General features: G+C 37.5%; 3 protein-coding genes across 6 annotated transcripts; all 3 read left to right on the forward strand.

Moving 5' to 3' along the window:
- Positions 1–2,032: 2,032 nt before the first annotated feature.
- LOC137940876 (uncharacterized) lies at positions 2,033–2,575 on the forward strand. Its single transcript, XM_068785995.1, has one exon. It carries the CDS (start codon positions 2,033–2,035, stop codon positions 2,573–2,575), a length of 543 nt encoding a protein of 180 aa, XP_068642096.1.
- Positions 2,576–5,625: 3,050 nt separating this feature from the next.
- LOC137942005 (uncharacterized) lies at positions 5,626–12,418 on the forward strand. 2 transcript variants are annotated; one of them, XM_068787664.1, is made up of 7 exons: positions 5,626–6,443; positions 7,367–7,492; positions 8,612–8,818; positions 10,202–10,298; positions 11,428–11,531; positions 11,715–11,766; positions 11,849–12,418. In XM_068787664.1, exons 1-7 carry the CDS (start codon positions 6,229–6,231, stop codon positions 12,074–12,076), a joined length of 1,029 nt encoding a protein of 342 aa, XP_068643765.1. In that variant the 5' UTR covers positions 5,626–6,228; the 3' UTR covers positions 12,077–12,418. The 2 variants fall into 2 exon arrangements, with proteins under 2 accessions (XP_068643765.1, XP_068643766.1); XM_068787665.1 differs by having other exon boundaries at positions 10,232–10,298.
- Positions 12,419–16,935: 4,517 nt separating this feature from the next.
- LOC137941422 (eukaryotic translation initiation factor 5-like) lies at positions 16,936–20,571 on the forward strand. 3 transcript variants are annotated; one of them, XM_068786826.1, is made up of 3 exons: positions 16,936–16,981; positions 18,739–18,886; positions 18,955–20,571. In XM_068786826.1, exon 3 carries the CDS (start codon positions 19,087–19,089, stop codon positions 20,410–20,412), a length of 1,326 nt encoding a protein of 441 aa, XP_068642927.1. In that variant the 5' UTR covers positions 16,936–16,981; positions 18,739–18,886; positions 18,955–19,086; the 3' UTR covers positions 20,413–20,571. The 3 variants fall into 3 exon arrangements, with proteins under 3 accessions (XP_068642927.1, XP_068642925.1, XP_068642926.1); XM_068786825.1 differs by adding an exon at positions 18,516–18,568 and having other exon boundaries at positions 16,957–16,981; positions 18,739–20,571; XM_068786824.1 differs by having other exon boundaries at positions 18,739–20,571.
- Positions 20,572–22,755: the final 2,184 nt, after the last annotated feature.

Below are 22,755 nucleotides of genomic sequence, written 5' to 3' on the forward strand. Positions count from 1 at the left end.
AATACGTTAAATACTAACCACTAAATCCATTAACTGACGGTAATTTTGGGACGAATGTGGTCTCTCCACCAGAATCATCTAAGATGATTTTTAAAATTTATAAAAAAAAATTTTATATATATATATATTAAGGGGCTGTCTTGTGCCTTTCATCTTCTTGCAAAAGTGGAATTGACCAAGCAAAAGATGTGTCCCGTGGGTCCACTTTGTTTGGTCTTTATCTATCGGCTCGCAACCCAACTTGCAAAAGGTCCTTTTGACAGTTATTGTTTGTCGAAAGAAATGCGTGAAGACTTCAACAGCTAACTTAGGATTTTCCGAATTATTCTGACTCATCATTCCTCTAAATTATTTTTTAGAATCTAAGAGTCCAGAAGGGTGGCAATTTTGACTCGGTTCAACTCAGTTGACCCGGTTTCATTCCATAATACTCTCTAAGCTAGTTACTCGCAGCAGAAATTCCTGGGAGTCCCTCCACTTAATTACGTAAATGGGGTTAGGTTTTTTTCCATAAACACGTTAATTCGTTAAGGAAAACAGACCAACGAAATGGACCTTTACCATCGGTAGAGATCCAAAACGTCTGTAATATCAGTTTCAACCGTCCATTTTAGTCAACTTTGCGTTAGGCTAAACTTAAGGGTGACGAATGATGATTAAAGATGTCGGGCGAGTGGGCGGTTAAAGTGCGTTGGTAATAATGATTTATGATAGCCCAAATGCTTATCTTCTAGTTTAATCTTTGCCTAACTTGTGTTGAATCAATTATCCATCAACATCAATCTCCCATTTCAACCACCTCATGAGTTCTATCAAGCATCAACCTCTTCCATCATTCGGTTTAGTATTAATCCTAATAATCATTAATTACCTCTCAATCATACTTGAACTGTTAGATAATTATAGTTGCTGATAACATTCCCCATCTCATATTCTATGAAATAGTCAGAAGAAATCTTGTACTGTTTAAACATTAGAGTAAGGTTTAAACAACTGGGTTTAACGAGTAAGGCGCTAAATTGATTATTATTAACAATGTGCTAACGATGCGGTACCATGAAATGCACCTCAGACCCCTTCGGATTGAAATCCATGTTAAGTAAACTTGCGTCTCACAATATCGTTTCACGTGCTAGAGATGGGTTAAAGATTGTGTGGAAAGAAGAAGGAAAGGGGCTTTTGGCGGAGAAGAACATGACTATACGAGTCACTGAAGACGCGGAAGAGTGCAAGAAAGAAACGGAAAGCACCGGCGTCGATTAGATTATTTATTAGTTAATTACGGAAATTTTTATTTAAAAAGAAACAAAAAAGTATATTCTGGTCGCGTGACTCAGCTTGGAATGATGAGCTGCTCAGCACTACGTAACATGTCAATTCGATGTTCCGGTTCTCGCGGCACGAGACGGTACGATAAGGAGTACGATACGCTAGTCAAGATGGACGGTCCTGGGTCGCTTATCATGTAACAGTAATTCAACACATCAGCTCCTTAAGATGGCGTCAAGTTCTTATCCTAAGCCCGAGAAGGAGGATAATCGGTTAGATCGACGGAGTGAAAGTAATTGATGTCTTTTCACTCGCTTTACTCGGTCAGGGCCCACCAGCAGACCCGGTTTCGCGAATCGCGATACTTGTACGAGAAAAAGTAAACGGAAGGAGAAGCGTTCCACTTCCAAGTGTGATCGACATTTCGACATAAGAAAGATAGGACCAAGCACGTGTGGGTCCCACGCGTTCCAGTTCACCGCCGGGTCATGTGTTCAAAGTGCCGGGCTGGGTTATTCCCGGTTTTCCTCTTTATTTTTATTTTAAGTTTTCAATTTTTTGGCTGGCTCACGCGGAATCGCGGAGTCAGCCCGGTTGTCAACCTGAACACCACTTCGCCCATCGCCGGTGACTTTATCTTCCGTTTCTCTCCTTCCTTTATTTAAACCCGTCACCCCCTCTCCTCCCTTCCCGTCCAAAGCTTCAAAACGAAATCCCTGTTTCCTTCATTCCTGACGCCATAACCCCGAACGACTCGTGAACAATGGGCAACTACCTCTCTTGCACCCTCAACACCGCCACCGGCCGCCAGTCCAAGGGCGCCAAGGTCATCACCCCTGACGGCGACATCCGTCAATTCGACTGCCCCATCAACGCTGCCGAGCTCATGTTCGAGACGCCCAACCATTTCTTGGTGAATTCCCGATCGTTGAAGGTTGGATGCAGGTTCGCTCCCTTGTCAGCCGACGAGGACCTGGAGATCGGTAACGTCTACGTTATGTTCCCGATGAGGAGAGTTAACTCGGTCGTCACCGCAGCCGACTTGGGTGCTTTGTTGATCACCGCCAATTCGGCTGCCAGGCGCGCCTCCGCTGGAAAGGCTAGGATCTTGCCGGAGGTCGGAGAGGCGCCGCACCTGGTCGCAGCCACGGAGGGATTTTCTCGACCGCAAAACGAAGCACCGAGATTGAATTTCGACGATTTAGAGGATGATTCGGTGATCGAATTCAAGGCACGGTTGAGCTTGTGTAGGTCAAGAAAGCCCATGTTGGAGACCATCGTAGAAGAAAACGTTTTTTCAAGATGACAAGGTTTTCGTTTTTTCTTATCCTCATCTTCTTTCTTCCTCTTTCTTCTTCTCGTCTTCAAAATGCAGAAATGTAAAAGAAGTCTTATTATCCAATTTATTTTGTTACAGCTTTGAATCCTGGATGTGGGTGATTCCTGTATTTGAGATCGATTCACCCATAATTGATATAAATTTGATTTTTATTTCTTTTGTATAATACAAGTTTTATGATTCGCATTCTATTAATTTACTTTCTTTTGATTACAATTTTACGTCAACACACAAACTTTCTCATAAATCTTTTGTTTCAGATTATTTAATTGAAAAAATCCAGAAAATAAATAGAACCCAGAAAAGAAAATTAGAATTAGATCGAAAGCAAATGAAATCATCTCTGAGATCGAATCCCGGAATGTTGCCTGAATTGATACAACTCTCCTTTTATCCCTATCAGCTACGTGATTGAAATCTTCTTTGATTTGATTTGATTTTCTTCTGCGCCTGGATCAGTCCATCGAGACTTGGATCCGATTTAAAAGAACTGCGGCGATCCCGTGACACTAAATAATGTCGAATTAATGCCAGAAAGTAGGAAGATGCCTCGATTTGATTCAGGAAATTTCAGATGTTTTTGATCCGAGGGGGAGAACCCTGCCTTTTCGCTCACTTTTTCCCATGCCCGTTTAGTTTTCTACGGACTGGCAAAGAGGGCAACCATTACGGAAAATGGGGTGGGAGCAGCTCCTCCTTCCTGGCTCCCTCTTCTCCATGAAATTCCACTCATTGATATGTAATTGGGATATAATTTTAGTTTTACTGGTTTAAACCCATTTAAAATGTTAATCTTCGAGCAGATGTTTCAGATTATTAATCAATGTTTTGCACAACGACCATTTGACACCGGCAATTTACAGTTCCATCGTACTAACTCTTGCCCACATGCATTTATTACACACAAATAGAAGTCTAGGACTACGATAAATTTTATTAAATGTCAAACAATTCATTCCCAACTTATCTAATATATAAATTAAAAAATATATTAAAAAATTTTAAGATAAATGTTAGCTTGTGTGGTTTATCAAGAGGGGTTAAATTGAGATTATCAAGTTAAAAGCGAGTATAACTAAAAATTCATGTATAAAATATAATTTAAGATCAAATATAACACATACACACCACATGGACAAATAGATTTTTTGTTATCGATGTCCCCAAAGTGGTAGTCACAACCCAATAACCCTTACTTGGAACAAAATCACTATTCTCAAAAGTTTTAATAGCTGGAATTACAAAAGAGATTTCGACTCTCTTTGGCCATGTGTATCTCAATACACGATTCGTACAAATCTAATCTCCCAAAGAGATTGCTACTATATTCTAACTCTAATTATACCTTTCACAAATACAAGTAAAAGAAAGATAAATATTACAACCTGGACAATGATTCTTCTTGAGAGATTCAAACTTATTCCTCCTTTGTAAAATGATGTAAGATGATCAAAGAGCTTGGATTATATAAATGCAATGATGGATGGAGAAAGGAGATTTTTCAATGTGTGAGACTCTCTCTTTCACTCTAAAATACCTTTTAAGTGAAATTTGCGAAATAGAAAATAATGACTTTAGTATTTGCCAATTAATGCTTATATTCTTCTCTACGAATGGTTTGGTAAGGTATTTATAGTTTATCCAACTCAAACTAGTTATTACTTGTTTGTTTGCAAAAATCAATACTTTGATTAATAAATCACTAAAAAGGGATTTGATACTTCAATCAATCATAACAACTACTTTTCTGTTAGACATTGACTTATTGATTGATGGACTGATCCAATATGTTATTGTTGGTCCAGAAAAGGTAAGTTGATCGAAAATTATTAGTAGATGATCAATCAATCGAAATTCCCTTTGATAATGTAATACAAATATGATCGATCAATGTGTTTTCCTACGATTGATCATGTCTTATGTCCCTTATTGACAAGTTTTTGGCTAGTCGATTAATCAAGTGGGATGATCGATCATTCTATGAGATATCTGCTTGCTTGGGCAGAGATGCTTGATCACGCGTCATAGCATGAAATAGAAATGCTTTGAATGATCGATCATACTTTATATTTCTGGCCTGCATAGTTTTATACAATCAACCCTTATCAATGGTTGATCAATCATTTAAATACTAGTTCAAGCATGTTGACTTTTAAAGCATGATAATACTCTTCTCTAAGTGCTCAAGCAAGTTCTAAATATTGTTTATGATGATCTCAAACCTATCTAAGTGTAAATTATGACATAAAGCTCCAATTTTACATATGTACCTATGGAAAATGGAGTTTAGAATGCTTTCTCACAAAATGACTTAGTTTGGATATTTGACTATTGCCCTTTAATTTTAGTCTTCTCATTTTCTTTTTCTTTGTTGGAGGTTTTTTTCAAGAGACGTTATTAAATTGTGCTTGAGGTATTGAGTTTGGCTTAAAACTTTAAACCTTGATATGCATTTTACTTGAATTTTCAAGGTGAAGTATCTTAAATACTTAGATTTTCAAGTTGTTAGATAAGTTATAGTTTTGTTACCATAAATAAACATCATGGGAGTTAACCTACGGTCAACAATAAATTTATTTGAACAACATACTATTTAAAAGGAAAAAAACCTTAGGAGTCTAGTAAGATCAAGTTTTTTCCAAAAATAACCCTCTAATTAGTATCTAGTGGACAACCTTATTGCTTAATTAGTAACTTTTCATTAATTAATTTTGATATTTAAATATTAATTATTTGAAGATAATTATAAAATTTAGTTATTTGAAATCTGATTACTTGATGCCAATTTCTTTAATTTAAATCGGGTATTTAATTTATCAACAAGAATAGTTTAAATTCAATTATTTTAGGTGTGTAAACAACATTGCTTCAACTACTTTCAAACTTAAGTTTGATTAATCAAATTCCTATCTTTAGCCTAATATTTATTATCATTAATAGTATATTCTAGATTGTAACTTATATATTAACCCTAATTGTTCTAGCTTAGGCATGTTACACCCATTAAAACAACAAAATCATGAAAATATGGGCAGGAACCAGATTTCTTGAATTGAGTCTGATTAAAATACCCGCCTAATCATGATTTTCGTCAACCCTCTTCTTCCCCTATTAGATTTCTGAGATCTCTTACTATATCACAGATTTGAACATCCGACGCACCAATCAACTATGTTCTAGGGTGTCACGCCCGCCCCTGTTTCTATTACGATTAAGGGAAGTATCGGAATGAAAGTGTTCCTGGAAGCCCCTTCGCAGACGCACCAGGTTATGTGGCTGATCTCATAATTATCAGTTTTCTCGGACGGCGTAGATAACTTTTGAGAGGCGTGGTTCGGATCCGCGCCTCGCAGCGGTGCAACAGCGCCTCGGATACTCGAGACTCGAGAGTGGAAGTGAGTGCGCAGAGAGTGGAGGAGAGTTGAGAGTTGTCGTCTATTTTGATCCCGCCGTTGAGCACAGAAAGAGAAAACCAGGCCATTCAAATCCTATAAATCCGCGATCTCCTGCCTTCTCTGTGATGTCATGATAAGTCGATTGCGTCTGTTAAGATTCTTTCCCGTCCATCTCTAGGGTTTCTATTTTCTTGTTTGTGGTCCACTCATAGCTTCTAATCTTAAATGGCCGCAATTCGATGGCCGCCGGAAGATTCCGATCTGTTGCAGCCTAGGGCTCCTACCACCGCCGACCTGATCTCCGACGACGACCGCTCTGTCGCTGCCGACTCCTGGTCCATTAGGAGTGATTATGGAAGCACGTTGGACGACGACCAGAGACACGTTGATGCTTCTGAGGTGCTCTCCGTTGGAAACTTCCGCACTGCGTCTGATTACAGGTGCATTACGTCATCCTTTATTGGTCTAATCATTTAGGTAAAAAATTTCAATGGTTTAGCCGATGCCAATGAATTTGAAATGTCATCACTATGGTAATGTATTCACCATTGTCGTTTTCAAAATTCCCCAAGGCGCCAGTTGCTTTCTTAACTCATACAATTGCAGTTTAATTTTGTCCATGTGAAAGAAAGTAAGGGATCAGAGTAGCTTGCCTACTTATTTATGACGTAGCTGTGCGTGGTTTCATTTAATTTTAATTCTATTTGGCTAATATTGTTGCGGGTTCATGGTTGAGTTCCCGCAATTTGATTGATTACCTTGGTGGCATAGAAAACGGTGAATGTAGTTATAGGCACGAGTTTGAGATAAGCTAAAACAATCTACCGCTGTAAGTAATAATAGAGAAGGTAGTCAAACTTTGTTATAATTCTTAAGGTTATTTATTTTTCCAGGTCATCTAGTTCTCTGTCAATTTACCAAAGTTGATTTGTTGGCGAATCTGACATGAGGTTATTCATTGTCAATTTTTATCGTCTAATAGGTACGGACTATGATGGAAATTGACAAATTTTTAGTTGTAAGACCGGTTGATGGGACACGGATAAATGAATATCTGGGATGAGTGCTGTCAGCATTACGTCAAGATAAGCTGATAGTAGCCTTCTGCTTATGGCACTATGGAAAATATTTAGTTACCGTGTTGGATGTTGTGCTAATTGAAATGCTCCATTTAATATAGATCAGCAAGTTTCCAAGTTGAAACAGCTCGATAATTGCTTACGTTACCATTGCTTTTATTTACTATATAATCATTACTCTCAACAACTAGAGATGGTTATAGTTGGTCTCTGATGAATTTGCAGTTCACTCACACTTTTGCACTTTTGTTGTAATAATTGTGTGAGATGTTTTACTGATGCAGTTCTGACAAGGATGAGGCAGATGATGAAGTTGAGCCCTCTGTGTTAGGCTTACAAAGCTATTGGGATGCTGCGTATGCAGATGAACTGGCAAATTTTCATGAACATGGTCATGCGGGTGAAATTTGGTAAGCATCAAAAGTAACTGGAACAGAGGAAAGCTGACTGTATGATGTCAACTGGTGGTTTTGTTTGCTCATTTTTTTGGGTTCTGGGCAGAAGTATCTAGAAGTATGGTTGTTGTCATTTATTTAGTATAGTGAAACTCTAATTTTGTTCTTAGTTTCTCATTTGTATTAGTTATACCATGTCCAATAGATGCACTACTGTCTTGGTTGCTCTTGTCTTTTTTGCACTTTCAGAGTTAATTTTATGGTTTATTTTTATTTTTTATTTTTAATTGATTTAGTGAAGTTGTGAAGGGATTGCACTGAAAAAAAGTTTTGTGGATCAAGACAAGAGAGTAGCCTCAAAGGAACACTGGAATACTATAAAGAAAATTTGAATGGCATGGTGGAATTACATTGATGTTTCTTTTGGCATGGTTCTTGATTCCTATGCCAGTGGATTCTAGAGTGAGATATACAAATAGTTATCTTGTGAAGCACAATGAGGATGGGTTTGGGGGTGAATTACGCCTCAAGTTGCTAGAAAGTGGCTATAATGTAGGTGTTACTATTTCCAGGTTGCAGTGAAGTGAAAAGGCTTATTGCTAGTGTTAAAAGTGTTTGATTCTTAAGTTCACCCGGCTTGTTGTTGTGTTTGCATTGATGGAAAATAAAACTGAGATGATTCTGTCTTGAATGGCTGTTTGTTTAGGGTTATTCATGGTCTTATTTTTTGTATCTCATCTATTAAATAGATGCTTAAGTGAATACTTTGAGAGCTATCATCAAATGTAAGTTATCTGACAGACTAAGTTCAACCGAACATTCTTGGATCCTCCTCCTCTTCCCCCCCCCCCCCCCCTTCCTCCTTCCCCACACACACAGAGTTGAATACGAAGAGTGAGTGAACGCAATTGAAACAGGTATCTGGTTTTTTTCAGGATCAAGTCCTAATGGCAAGGTGTAATTCCAGTTATCACCATTCTAGTTTTTTTTTTTGAAACACCGAACTCCCATTTCTCAGTTTTTTAGTAATTTGACATTGTTCTTAAATGTGAGATCAACTACCATATTTTGTTTCATGGACATTCTATTCTTCTAAAACACAGAACTAACTTAAACATGTTCCGCTTCCCTCAGGTTTGGATCTGAAGTAATGGAGGTTGTTGTCAATTGGACCAAAAATTTGTGTATCAATATTTCCAAAGGTTATACACTGAATCTTGCTGATGAAGCCAGTTCCAAATGTGAGTCAGTTGAAGAGGTCAACAAATGGTTGTCTAGCTGGAGTGTACTTGATGTTGGCACTGGCAATGGTCTGCTTCTCCAGGAACTTGCAAAAGAAGGGTAGTTATCAAACTTTAAGTATTACATAATCTTTGACTGATTCACAAGCTTGTCTGAAGTAATTTAATAGAATTAGCTAGTGGTTATTATTTCTTTTGGGATAGGTGAACTTGTATTGTATGCACATTTCTTGTTTGGATCTGGAGTATTACATATGCCATATTTACTTGTGGTGGTGTTTTAACGTTGGGAGTTTTCTATTTAAAAAAAAATTAGGAGTTTTAAATCTTTCCTATAAAATAGAATATTTTTGGTGTCTATAAATCAAGATCATGGGCTCAATCTTATAGTATTTGTCATGATAAGTTGTTTCCGAACGATTCTCTTCTAAACTTTCAGAGAAAAGCTTATTTCCTTGATAAGTAGTCAGTTTGTTGTTCTTTTTAGAAAAGAAGTGAGATAAAAAATTGTTTAACAACTAAGAGTAAGCAATGTTGAACAAACGATTTACTGTGTTTTGGGTTTTTTGCTTTGTATATTTTTGCCTTAATTATCCCAACTGTGATAGTATTTTATTATTTTTTGAACATGGTGAGAACTTTTATTGATAATATGCTAGTAAATATGTTGACAGTACATAGGTACGTAGGAATACATGGGAGAAAAACATTCCCAGAATTACTAAGGAAGAGAAGTCTCAGCAGTAAAGTACTACCTGGTAACTCCTTTTGCTAGGCTGTCTGCAAGAATGTCGGCCGATCTTGGGATCTGACTCCATTCCACTTATCTGGAAGTGACAAGGGCTCTGACATTATCAAATAAGTGATCAATCCTCCAGGGTGGAATCAACCTTTCTCCATCCTAAATAGAACATTTGCTGAGTCCCCCTTATTGATGATGAGGCTGGAAAATCTTTTAGTAAAGAACTTAGCTCCCTCAAGAGTGGCTCTACTTTCAGCTTTGGTTGAGTCACTGACTGTGGTTATATGTACTGCACTGTTACTTGATATATCACTTTCCCCCGTCTTGATTCAAATGAATTGACTGTGGTGATATAACAGTTCAACTTGTTCTTCAAATAAGAATATTCAAGAATGGATTTTGGTTTCCAGACGTGGTTTTCAGTTTTTTATATGGTAGCTTTTTTGTTGTGTAGGATGGGATTTATATGCATAAAAGACTAAATACTTCCAATTGGTATCTTTAATGTGGATGTGTTGGTGCTAAATGCATTACCTGTCCTGTTAAAATTTTAACTGTAACTTTGTTTTTTGAAGTTCATCAATGGTGAGAATTATCTTTACTTATCAGTGGTTAAATTTTTCCAACTAAAGTCCAATAGTTGTTGCTTGCTTGCTTGCTTTCTGTTGTAACATGTGCTATAGCTGCCTATACTTAGTAAATTATTGGGAAATAAACTGACCTAAGGTATTTCCTATTTAAGTTTTGTGATATGACTGGAACTGATTACAGTGAAGCAGCAATTGATCTTGCACGAAATCTGGCTATTCGTGGTGGTTTCATGAATATCAACTTTTTGGTAAGCTTCTAAAAATTTTGCAGTTTTGGTTTTTTAGAATCTGTTGTTTGTTATAGTTGCAAAATGGTTTCTCAGTGACAGAAAACAAGTTTTATTTGTATCTACTCTATCATTCTTGATGTAAAATGAAGCATTTGTCCTAGGAAAATCTGACTTTCATTGAATATTTTCAAATTTTATGTTTTCTAATTTTTTAATTTGGGTTCGAATAAGAAATTATTAAAAATTTCCTCAAAAAAAGAGTTTTTTATACTGCTAATTTTTATTTTCTTGATTTTAGATTGGATGTGCCAAATTCTATGACATTTTTTTTCTATGTGTTAGTGCCCCTTGTTGAAAATTTATATCCCAAGAAAAGTTAGAAATGTTTTTCCTAGGATACACATTTCAAAGAAACCTTCAGATACAATATTATTAGTGCCTTATTAGGAAATTACATAAAAAAATTTAGAAATTTTCAAAGAAAATTAAATGGAGCTATTAGTGCCTTTTTTCCAGGGAAATAAATAAAAAATTAATAATCAATCCCATACATTACCATACTTAACCAATAAATTTTCAGTAAAATAAAATGTCAAATATAAAATTGTCATAAAAAAATTGCCTTGTGCTGAAAGTATTACAACATTAATTATCAAATACTTATTAAAAAAATTCCATATGGTTTTCCAGCCAAGATTGGCTGTAAAATCTTACCTGGAAAATTATATATGATTTTCCTGGTAAGAATTTCCAGCTAGAAAAATGTTTTCAGGAGACATGAGGCACTAATGGTATTCTGGAAATGTATTTCTACTAGAAATGCCTTTCCAGCGTTTCTTGGAAAAGGCACTAATAGGGCCTTAGAGATTTTCTATCACTCATAGATCTAAAATTTCTTTTTCTATCACTCTTGATGGTTTCCTAATGTTTGGCTTAGGTTGCAAGTCTTACAAGTGGTGAACCTTAGGTCTGTTAAAACAATATTTAGAAAAAGTATTCCAAATACATTCTCATGTAATGTTTTTTTATTTTTGTTTAAAAAACGTGGTTCCTTCTAATACAGCAAATTCAGATGTCATACGTCTCCCTCTTTCTGTTTTTTTTTTTTTTTAATTTGATGTCATGAATCATATTGCCATGATTGTAGGTTGATGATATCCTAGAAACCAAACTGGAGCGACAATTCCAACTTGTTGTGGATAAAGGCACTTTAGATGCTATTGGGCTACATCCAGATGGGGCTCTTAAGAGGTAATTGGAAATTTGTTGTGGTTGGATAAGAATCATTTGATTTTGAGCGGTAATATACAGAGTTGCATATATGAGTGGAATAAAATCTAACCATTGCAGTTTTGCCTACAGAATTTGGCACCATGTTTGTACTGGTTCGGTCCCTTATTTTTATTTCTAATTACATTTCATCGTTTTACTCAGGATCATGTATTGGGAGTCTGTCTCAAGGCTGCTTGCACCAGGCGGTGTACTGGTTAGCATCGTAGCCTTCATAAATTAGTTGGAAGGTGTGTTGTATAATCTGTCATACTTACTACTTGTTGGTCCTGGTCTAGGTCATTACATCGTGCAATAGCACAAAAGATGAATTGGTTCAGGAGGTGGACAACTTCAACCAGAGGAAACTTGGTGCACTGGACTCGGAGACCTCTAGTGGAGATGTTGAAACACAGAGAGAGCCACCACCATTCCGTTACCTGGATCATGTCCGATCCTATCCTACTTTCATGTTTGGAGGTTTGGTAGGTTCCCGTGTTGCCACAGTAGCATTCATACGAAATTGAAGACACGACTCTCTAATTACCCTGTACGGTACAACACCCTAAGCGATTGTGGTTGATTCAGAAAGCAGCCGTAGTCTGAAATTTGGAAAGGTTGGAACTTATTGGTAGTTTCTGCTGGTTGTTTCTGTTTTGAAATCTTGGTATTGGGCTTGGAGATTAGCTAATTATTGTTTGAACTCGCTGGCCCTCGAGCATCTTGTAAGTAAATTAAATGTGTCTACATTATGCAAGGGGGTTGCTGTAGTGGTTTACAAATGTTACATTAAACTCTCTTCTTGGGATTACTAACTGTTGCATCTCATTTTCCTTTCATGAATCACCCCAGCTCGAAGGCCTTACTAATCTGGTTATTGTGAACCCACATTCAAGATAAGTATTAGGAACTTAACATTATTTGCTTTCAGAGCATATTAGCTTTCAAATATTTGTATGCAAATTAGACTATAATTCTTATATGCTTAAGCTATCAACAAAGTCATCCGAATTGATTGGATAATTTAAGTTTTGAGGCATGCAGCTTATTAGAATCAATTGCTTTAAATTTTGCACTATCAAACCTTTATACGTGCTACCAACATCATTCATACCAAGTTCTAAATAAGTTATGGTAAATTCAGATTGAACTAGGTGATCTGACTCAGAATTTCTGGGACCTAGAGGCCCCCTTCTGAGCCATAGCACCCAGGTTATTCCATGACGATTGGATTTACTCCGGAGCACGATTTTAGCTCACAAATTCACGTCCGAAAAAAATTACAAATTACATGTAGTTATCAGTGATTATTAAGGCAAGATAACTGAAGAAAAAAAGAATCCTGAGTAGTTAACAGCAAACTGCCATCGCTAAGCCTAGTTTACGCGAGCTTATATAGCTTGTCGTCATTAGTTAATACCGCTCCTGAACTATGAATCTGCGGCTTTGATCGAAACTCCGCCTTAACGTTCCAAACCCAGTCTCGAGTCTCTCCTTCTCCTCTCAAAACTCAGAATGATGCTATTTTCATTGGCGAAATAGGTCACATCTCTTCGTGACTGCCTTCTCATCACGATGACAGCCTCAGTAACCTACCTCAGTGTACTCGGCGACGGAATTTGCCAGACCTTCGTGCTCGGAAAGGGATTTTGCTGCACAGAGTTTCATGTTTGGTTCATTTCTCTCATCCTGCAGATCTTCCCTTCTTTCGATTCTCCTTTTTCTGAAATTGTTTCGATTTTGCATGTAAGCACGAACAATCGTTTCGTTCTTTTACTCCAACGAATCTTGGCGGTAAACACTAACGGCAGGAAATGGCAGAACTGTTAACTGCTGCTTCGTTTCCGTTCGGGTTGGTCCATCTTCCTTCCAGTTTCGGAAGCGTTGGTCTAACTGCTCTAAAGGAGAACGTTGAACAACTTCTGTTTCTGAAGTGATGACCCACGTTCCAGTCATCGGAAAGTTATAGGAAGCCGAGATGGAAGCTTGGCTTATAAATAGTGTTCGGTCTCCAATCTCGTTCACTCACTTAAACCTTCAGCTTCACCTTGGGATAATGCAGGTTTTTATTGTCTTCTTGAAGATCCGTACTGAAACCTTCTTCCGATCTTGTTGTCGATCTGACACTTCTTACTTGAGGCAAGGAGGCGACGTTTGGGTGATGAAGGCGCCGAAGTATCGCTCGGCTTCATTTTAGGGGAAGCGGGTTACGATGTCTGGATCGGCCACTCTGGCTCTTCCGATTTCTCCTTCTGGCATCTTGTTGACTCGCCGTCTCAGTAGGTGAATCCTAAAACTTCTGCTCTTCCTCAAAACACTGCCGTATTTCTCGCTAAAACATTTTGGCGCCTTTTTAAATCCACTTCAGGTTTTCAAACTCTCCATGTGCTGCTGTGGGGAATTTCTGGGAATGGAGTTTCGATGAAATCGTGGCCCAGGATCTCCCCGTCACGTTGAGATTCGTTTCAGGGAAAACTCCAAAGCGTATTCTCTATGTGGGCTTTTCTCAGGTGAGGGCTTAAAGCTCCTTCCCTTCGTCCTCACTGGATCAATCTCCGCCATGCCACCATTTTCTTGTTGTTTATTTGCAGTTGTCAGATATTTGCATCGTATTCTGCTTCTCTGACACCGACGACAGGTTTCCATAGCCGGATTTGCCGCCTTGATGGACGATTGAGACTGGTGGAGAAGGCGGTGATGCTTTGTCCAGTTGCCGACCTTTCCAACATTCAATCAGTCGTGGCAAAGACGCTAAAGGTGATCCCACCGAACCCACAGCGCGTCTCAACGTCGCAATGGCGAACTTCTGAAATGGAAATCTCGCCGTCCTCTCCGTGTTCGTCTGCTCCAAACCTTACGGGGGTGCATACGAATCCGGATCAGGTCAGAACCGTGGACAGTCTAACCCCTTTTCCCATGTACCACAAAAAGTACTTTCAGAGTTCGTTCTGCATTTATAAGGATCGCTTCAATTTTTGTCTTTATTTAGCTGATGCTTGTATCCACTGAATCTAGAAAAAAAAAACAAAAATCACTGATCATCTGTTTTCCTTCTCTTACAATCCTTTGCTTTCATCCATTGGCAAAGATAGAGTTCAACCCCCCTCTGGCTTTCACTCTTTACCATGACGAATTTCTTCAGAAAACGTTGAATCAAATAATATATACATCCGATGCACAAAAAACTAGTTTTCTACTGTTCTAATATTAAATAGTACGTGTAGCATACTCTAATTAAAGTAACAAGAATATAAAACATTATAGTTGCCGTTTGTCAAAGCGATTTTCCTTTCATATTGCAAGTTGCAGGCTTGCAGCTCTTGTAGTACACAAAAGTACTTTTTTCCTCTTTCTGATCACCAAAAACTGGCCCTCTTGACAATATTATATGGGCAGAAGTTTCCTTACCAAAATTTTTTTGCTGCACTCAGGCTGGCACCTCCCTAGAAGGATCCTCTTCACGCGGTCTTGAAGCCAGCAAATGGTGGTCTTCTTCTGATTCAGTCTCCAGCTTAATTCTCTCTGAATATATCGATGCTCAACCGCTCTCGCCGATCAAGTCGCCACCAAAATTCCGATGCTGGTGGCTTAGGGGTTCAAGCTTCTCCTTAATGGTTTAAATGGAGTAAAAGGGAGACGAGACAGAGGCAAAGAGTCCCACTAAGAAGAGTTAACCCGAAAGTCCTCGCCATTAAAATTATGATCTCCATGGACTCCGATGCTGTCTGTTTCCTTTTGAGATTAATGTCGTAGCCGGATGGATAATACCAGCCTGCTTCACCTCCGCAGCTTCTCCGCAGCTTTTCCAGCATCTTTAGCTGCTCAATTCTCTTCCTCAAAACGCTCATACTTGAATCCACAATATCCGTTGATTTACCTGTCAAACCAAGCACAACAGAAATGAGTTCAATTATAATCTAGGCACTTCCTCTGGGTTGTAACGATCGAAATAGCGTTGGTTAATTTGCCAGAAGGAATGGTATTTATCCCTTTACCACTGTCTTCAAAGCTCTGGGCTCGAACTCGCCCAGAGAGAGAAACTTTACGGGAAAAAGAAGGTTTAGCGCACTTGCAGAGAGGGAAGCAAGACGGTAGAGAAGAAGCCATGGCGCGATCTTTAATTCGAACGAGGTCTCCTAACTTATATTAAGAATAATTGCGAGAGAAGGTGCCACCTTCTCCTTTACTGCTCTTCGAAGGAAAGAATGGTTAAAGCGATTGAAGCATCAGCAAGAGACAGAGCATCAGACATAAAATAAAGACCAGAAGAATCAATCAAACGCCGATAATGCATGAACGAGGCCCCGTCGATCTGATTTTAAGTAGCTTTCAGAAGAGGCGGCTTTTGTGGCTTACAGGTGTAAAAAATGGAAAAAATTATAAATTTCAGCACCTACTCGTGGTTGAGTCAATCTGTCGATGATTGAGACAAGAAAGAGGACATTCGTCCAGCAAGCGAAAAAAACCTGAATTTCTATGAGGCCAGCGTGACAAATATTAAAATTACGATCTGATCGCGAATTTTCTTTGGAGGAATCACGATCCTGTGACAAGGATTTCAATGTTGAAATTTGAGACAGCGTGGGGTCTGGTTTTGTCCAATTATTTGATGGAATCAGGTCCGTTCATTTGTGCGGGTTCCAAATAAATGAACGGTTAGGCACGGCAAAAAAATAATAATAATAAATAAATACTAACTTTGCCGGCATGGCTGGGTTAGGACTAAGGATGATGATTAATCTATCGTAACTAGAATTACAGGAAATGCCCCATTTGTTAATGATAAAAGTAAATTAAAATTTTCTCTTCACTCCAATTCTGGATCTTGAACCGTTTTTTCGGACTTATTCACAGTGACGGTCTCGATCATCGGTACGCTACAGCTCCCATGTACTTCCACGCGTCACAAGTACCTCACATGCATTTACACAATTACCCCTGCGGATCGCCTCGACGAACCGTGTGCGTCATGATGCTTTGTCGTTTAATCGGGCAAAGAAAACACCACCGCCTCTCAGTTTTTATCTAGCGAGTTCTACAAATTACTCAAATCGCATTTCTGGTGACCCACACGCGCCAGTGGGGGAAAAGTCCCGTGTGGCCTCGTTTCTTTTCGATCCAATCGTCGATCAAATCACGGTCCACTTTTTTTTTTCTGGTGAAAAACAATTTCGTCGAGGGAGAACGAGCGCATCCGCGCATGCATCATGCATGACTTCTCCACTGCCTAACAAAAAAAAAAGCGAAAAGAGGTGTGGAGGTGAAAACCCAAAAGCTTTAAGGGTATTTAAGTAACTCTCTTTGACAGTATCCTTCTAACATAGGGTTTGTTAGATCCCCGCACACCTATAAATAAGGCGTAAGCTTCCTTCCTCTCCCGCGATCGCAAAGGTGAGGCGAGGATTCGTCTGAGTTTCTCTGCTATCTTTTAGGTAAGTCCTCGCTCTTGGTTTCATCACTTCTGTTCTTGTTTTTTTTTTTCTTTGTTTTTAGTGTTGAATCTGTTCTGTTGTCGGCAATGTGAATGTTATATTTTCGATTCAATTGTGTGATTATGGTGCGTGTCGTCTTCAAATTGCGGATTGTAGTTTATCTTTTAATCTGGATGAATAGTTAGGGAATGATATGATTTAACTGATTTTTTTCTGCGGTTCTTTATCATTCCTCGATGTGAAAGGAAATATATTTAGGCTTTTCGATGTTGTGAGCATTCTGTTTTTTTCCGATTTCTTTTTCTTATTCCTGTTTTTTTTTTTTTTTTATTGAACGTTAGAGATAATTTGCAGCTGGTTCCCTGATTGATATGTTATGGCGTTTTGATGGATTACGATCTGTGATCATATTCTTCAAGTGCGTCGGTGGTAGGAGGCAAATGGTTTTCCTTCTTTTATTTTTAGGTTTCATGAGCTCTCCCTGCTTCTTCGTTTCGATTTGAGTTCCTTTGTTTCTTAATTTGTTTTGGAATATATATTTGGAACCTCTGCCTAGGATTAAAAGATATTAAAGATTTTTTCATCGAATCTAGTTTCTTGTATTTAATATTTTATTGAGTGAATTTGGCTAGTTGCCTTTAAACTTTGCGTTGAAGTGCTATCAGCAGATTATTGTTCTGTTACAGGTCCTGTGTAAGAAATATAGCTGTTGCGAGTGTTTCTGTACAATGGTGGAACGAGACTTAGATTAAACTATGTCTTTACTATTCGTTCCTGGAAATCAATTTCGGTGGTGTATTTAGATTTTTATTTTTTTATGTATGAAAAGCACATGTTATTTGCATAAGGAGTATCCTATATTCTGTTTTCCGTGGTTCAGATTCCATTTGTTGCTATTTAGGATGGTTAAAGAATTACCATGCATACAGAATTTTAAAATAGTTAAGGATAATCGGCTGTCATCATATTCAGATTTCTTTTGACTAATTTACTCTTGAGAAAAATTACTTCTGATGTTTTCAAGGTTCTGATTCTACATTTACTTCTTGCTTAGTTTTTACCGAATAATTCTTTGCTGGAAGTTGATTTTTTTATCATAATTGTGCTCTGCGGATGAACAGAACACTCATTTATGAGTAGAATATTCTCATGCTGTGTTAACTTTATACCTCTTGAAACAATGTTTTGCTCTCTCAAGGATCACTAAGGATGCATCTATCTGATTTAGAACCGATCTCATAGTTTTGTGACAAATTATTTGTCAAGAGCGGACAATCCTAAAATTTACTTCTAATGGTTTTAAGTATGTTTTGGCCTTAGTTCCTTTTATCCATGTTGTGTGGCCCATGCTTTTTATTTTTTATTGCTAAACTTCTGTATTTATTTTGATTAGTTTTCATCTCAATATGGGTAACACATTGCATTAAAGAATGAAAACCTGTTTAATCTGTTTTTAACTCCCTAGTTGTGGATTTGAAGTCTCTAAAGTGCTTCTTTTCTTTAAGTTTTTTTTTTTTGGGTTGTTATTTTTTAGTTTTGGGGGCTTCAGTGGGGGGAAGAAATGTTTTACGGAGTTTACATGAGCAGGTACTGTTTTCCTGATTGTGGACCTCTTTAATTGGTTGTTCTGCTTTTGTTGTATCATTGTCCCTGCTGATATTTAGATCAATAGAAAAAATTATATTAAAATTTGATGTGCATTTTCCTCTTTATACGGGTTACCTCTCGTAATTTTCCTTTGATGCTGCTCTGTTCAGGTAAATTTTATATTTGCAGAAGTTGCCAACGTGGAAGGTGTGAAGGTTGAAGCTTTGATGTCTGAACAAGATTCCTTCTATTTGGTATCAATTGGGTTGCTTGGAGAGTACTGTCCTTCTGGAAAAAAATACTGGCCCTCTTTGAAAGGTGTTGTAGGTAGCTTCATGCATCTTGAACCATATCGGGATTTTACTGAACATCTTGGGTGGTTGCAGCCTTTTCTTGTTGAAGGACATCAAGTATCTACAGGCAACACTGTTATTCCCTTGTTGTGTGCTACCAGTTTGTGCTGCATGTGATTTGTATTTAGTGTCTCTATATCGAGATCTTGGTGGTTTAAGAGCAAGATGGCTTTGCAGAACATAGGCTCTGGAAATAAAGATGATGCCTTCTATAGATATAAGATGCCTAGAATGATAACCAAAATTGAAGGTCGTGGCAATGGTATCAAGACCAATGTGGTTAACATGGTTGACATAGCAAAGGCATTGGCCAGACCTGCTTCATACACTACAAAATTCTTTAGTTGTGAACTTGGTGCACAGTCCAAGTTTGATGAGAAGAATGGAGTTTCCCTAGTCAATGGGGCTCATGACACTGCCAAATTGGCGGCACTCCTTGAGAACTTCATCAAGAAGTATGTTCAATGCTATGGATGCGGTAATCCTGAAACTGAAATTGTAATCACCAAAACTCAGATGATTACCCTTAAGTGTGCTGCATGTGGTTTTGTCTCTGATGTCGATATGAGGGATAAGCTTACAACCTTCATTCTTAAAAATCCTCCTGAGCAGAAGAAGGGAGGTAAAGACAAGAAGGCATTGAGGAGAGCTGAGAAGGAGCGGTTGAAGGGGGGAGAAGTTGCTGATGAAGAACAGAAGAAACTAAAGAAAGAGGGAAAAAAGAAGACTTCTAAGGAGGCGCCAGTTGCAAAGGCTTCAAAGAAGAGATCTACTGGATCTGATGAAGATCGCAAATCTCCTTCTGGAAGTCAAGCTGATGAGAATGAAATGATCGATGAGGAGGAGGATGATGGTGTCCAGTGGCAGACAGACACATCCCGGGAGGCTGTGCAAAGGCGCATCCAGGAGCAGCTTAATACTGTTACTGCTGAGATGGTGATGCTTTCCACTGATGAACCTGAAGAAAAGAAACTAAAGCCAGGCAAAAAGGCGACTCATCAAACCAAGGAGGCGAATGGTGGAACCAATGATCTCTCTGTTGAAACAATTATTTCAGAGATTAAGGTTAACCTGAAGAAAGGGTCCACGCCTGGTCAACTGAAGTCCTTCCTGGGATCCTTGTCTGCAGACCCACAGGATCTTATGAATGCGCTATTTCATGCTCTATTTCAGGGTGTTGGGAAAGGTTTTGGCAAGGATGTGGAGAAGAAGAGAACCTACCTAGAAGCTGCCATGCAAGAGGATGAGTCCCAGATGCAGTTGTTGAAATCCATTGAGTCATTCTGCAGGGATGCAAGTGCTGATGCTGTCAAAGAAGTGCCCCTGGTTTTAAAGGTTCTTTATGACGCAGACATATTAGAAGAAGATTATATCATGAAGTGGTTCAAGGGTGGTGTGATTGGGGATAACAAGAAGTCTCCTATTTGGAAGAACATAAAGCCTTTTATTGAGTGGCTTCAGAATGCAGAATCCGAATCTGAAGAGGAGTAAAATCTCATGAGGTTTTCAACGTTGATGCGTGTATGTTTCTACAGCGTTGGTTGGAACTGGTCTTGTCTGGTTTGGTGTGTGGTCGCCGAATCTTGCTCCTTCATTGGCGTGTCAAAGCATGTTTCTTGATAGTGTCTTCTTTGTTTGTGTGTTTTTTCACTTGGTTGTGTTTCCATTGGTGATGCTGCGTGATACGATTACAATGTTTTTTGTTCGTATTGGATTTCTCAAATACACCCGCGGGTCTGACAAATTTTCCTGAGGTGGGTGGCTTGGCAGGGTATTAGTCGCCTAAAAATCTCATTAAAAAATATATTGGCGACTGCATTCAAGTAATTTTTTGGGCGACATACAAGTCTTTTCATATATGTTCCCTCCCTCACAGATCCTGGGCTTGCAAATTTTGGAGAGGCTCAAATTGAGGGTTCTTCATGCTACTGAATAGCAATTAGTATTTGTACACTCTTCAGCAGAGAGCAGAAAGGGGAAAAAAATCTCAGCGTAGGTTAACATGTTTACGCATCATATCGGATCTTGTTCAGGAGTTGCAACTATAACCCTTGTATGAGTTCTGTTGGTTGCTCTACTCTCCACCCTCTTTAAGTAAGATAACGTGGTTCCTGCATAAGCAGTCTTCGACTCTTAAATTTACAATAATTCGCTTATTTTATCAATTTCCTAACTGTATAATCTCATTTAAAGAGGTGGAATGTAGGTGATCGGATTCAAATAATATGTTAAAATGTGTTCCATTAACTTATATAAGCATGATACCTTGTTTCTTAACATACATATATCCATACTGCAAATATGTTGTGTTTCCGTATAGAGATGGCCTTTTTGGCTGAAAATTTAAAATTTTTTAATCACAAAATAAGAGTATTAAAGTCTGCTTGGATTTGTTCTGGAATTGTGAGTTTCATTTCGACCTGCGTTTATTTTAAAAAGGGTAGCTGTGAATTTTTTTCAGTTTGAATTTTGACTCAGTCGTTTAGATTAGAATGAAATTATAGATGCAAAGCAAAATTCTAAAATTTTATTTTCTTATTATTTTAAATAGGTAAATACGAGTACATCACTTAAATACAATTAGATTATATAAATAACCAAAATTTTAACTCAATTAATTATACAAAAATAAAATGTTTAACTCCAAAATAATATATTTACACTAAAATATTTGATACTAAATATTAAAAAATAATAAAATTAATAACTATCTTTTATTAATGAAGATGCATTACTATTTTAATAAATATTGTAATAGTTTTCAATGACCGTAAATGTATCTAGAGAGTTTAATAATAATAAATTTAAATGATATGGATGTACTAGTTTAATAGTAATAATAATTATAATTATTTAATTCAAAATTATGTAATTACGTTGAATAAATGCTTAATCGAACTGTTTTACTTATTAATATTTTTATTTTCTACTAAAAAATAGTATTGTTGTGAAGATTATAAATATTATACTACTATTTTAATAATAAGTAAGCATAAAAATCCTTAAAACTAGAAATTGATCTTGATTGTAAAACATGTTAATTGATGTCTGAAATCAAAATTCTCCATGATTGAGGTATAAAGCTATACAAGTTCGGATCTTCTAAATATACTTTTCAAATTCTTAAAATTTTAAATTTTGCAGCAAGGTTTCAAATCTTATGCCAATGATTAGAATCCATTCCTTCCAACAGTATGATTTTGTAGTTGAACTGTCCCTTAGGGTGGACTCCTTAGACTTCTGCTCCTTAATGGGTTTGAATCCATGTGTGAATTTGAATCCTTCACAATTGAATTTGTCATTTTACTTCTGACAGCTATGCATGAGTTTGACTACTTTAGCCTTTAATACTTCATTTGATCATTTTTTAACCCATTTTATTTTTTTAGTTTTTTTTGGATTGACTTATTTCTTCTCCTGTAAAAATGATTTTTTCTCTTGCTAGGCCTGTTGAATAATATTCTTAACATGATCTGTTGTTCCCTTTTGTTGTATAAGGTTGTTTGAACAATCTCTTGCCACTTAAATGGATATGCTACTGGAGAATTTTTTGGGGGACTTATTGAGCTGAATAATGTATTTTAACACACATCATTAGTACTTTAGTGTTAACTATTTCAATGATGATCTTAAAGACAAACATTCTCAATAATTTCCTCCTCAAATACCAATTAGAGATTAGTTATAAAATTAGAGCTATTCAACAAGTGAGGTTGCATTTTACCCATCAAGTCATTCAAGTCTTGATTCAAATTCGCCTGTAGAGATCGAATCACAAGACAAGTTTAGGATAGTACCTCACATCATTTGAAATTTTGTAACTTTCATTATTAT

The sequence above is a fragment of the Aristolochia californica genome, unplaced genomic scaffold, assembly GCF_029961685.1.
Source record: "Aristolochia californica isolate CCGP_79_NKW_82.1479 unplaced genomic scaffold, dmAriCali1.0.hap1 SCAF_9, whole genome shotgun sequence".
Classification (NCBI taxonomy): Eukaryota; Viridiplantae; Streptophyta; class Magnoliopsida; order Piperales; family Aristolochiaceae; genus Aristolochia; species Aristolochia californica.

Bases quoted from the DNA above. Each gene is read 5' to 3' on its own strand.
- LOC137940876 (XM_068785995.1), top strand. From the start codon at position 2,033: ATGGGCAACTACCTCTCTTGCACCCTCAACACCGCCACCGGCCGCCAG.
- LOC137942005 (XM_068787664.1), top strand. From the start codon at position 6,229: ATGGCCGCAATTCGATGGCCGCCGGAAGATTCCGATCTGTTGCAGCCT. The intron at 6,444-7,366 runs GTGCATTACGTC...TTACTGATGCAG, and splicing joins CGCACTGCGTCTGATTACAG to TTCTGACAAGGATGAGGCAG. The intron at 11,767-11,848 runs GTTAGCATCGTA...GTCCTGGTCTAG, and splicing joins TTGCACCAGGCGGTGTACTG to GTCATTACATCGTGCAATAG.
- LOC137941422 (XM_068786824.1), top strand. From the start codon at position 19,087: ATGGCTTTGCAGAACATAGGCTCTGGAAATAAAGATGATGCCTTCTAT.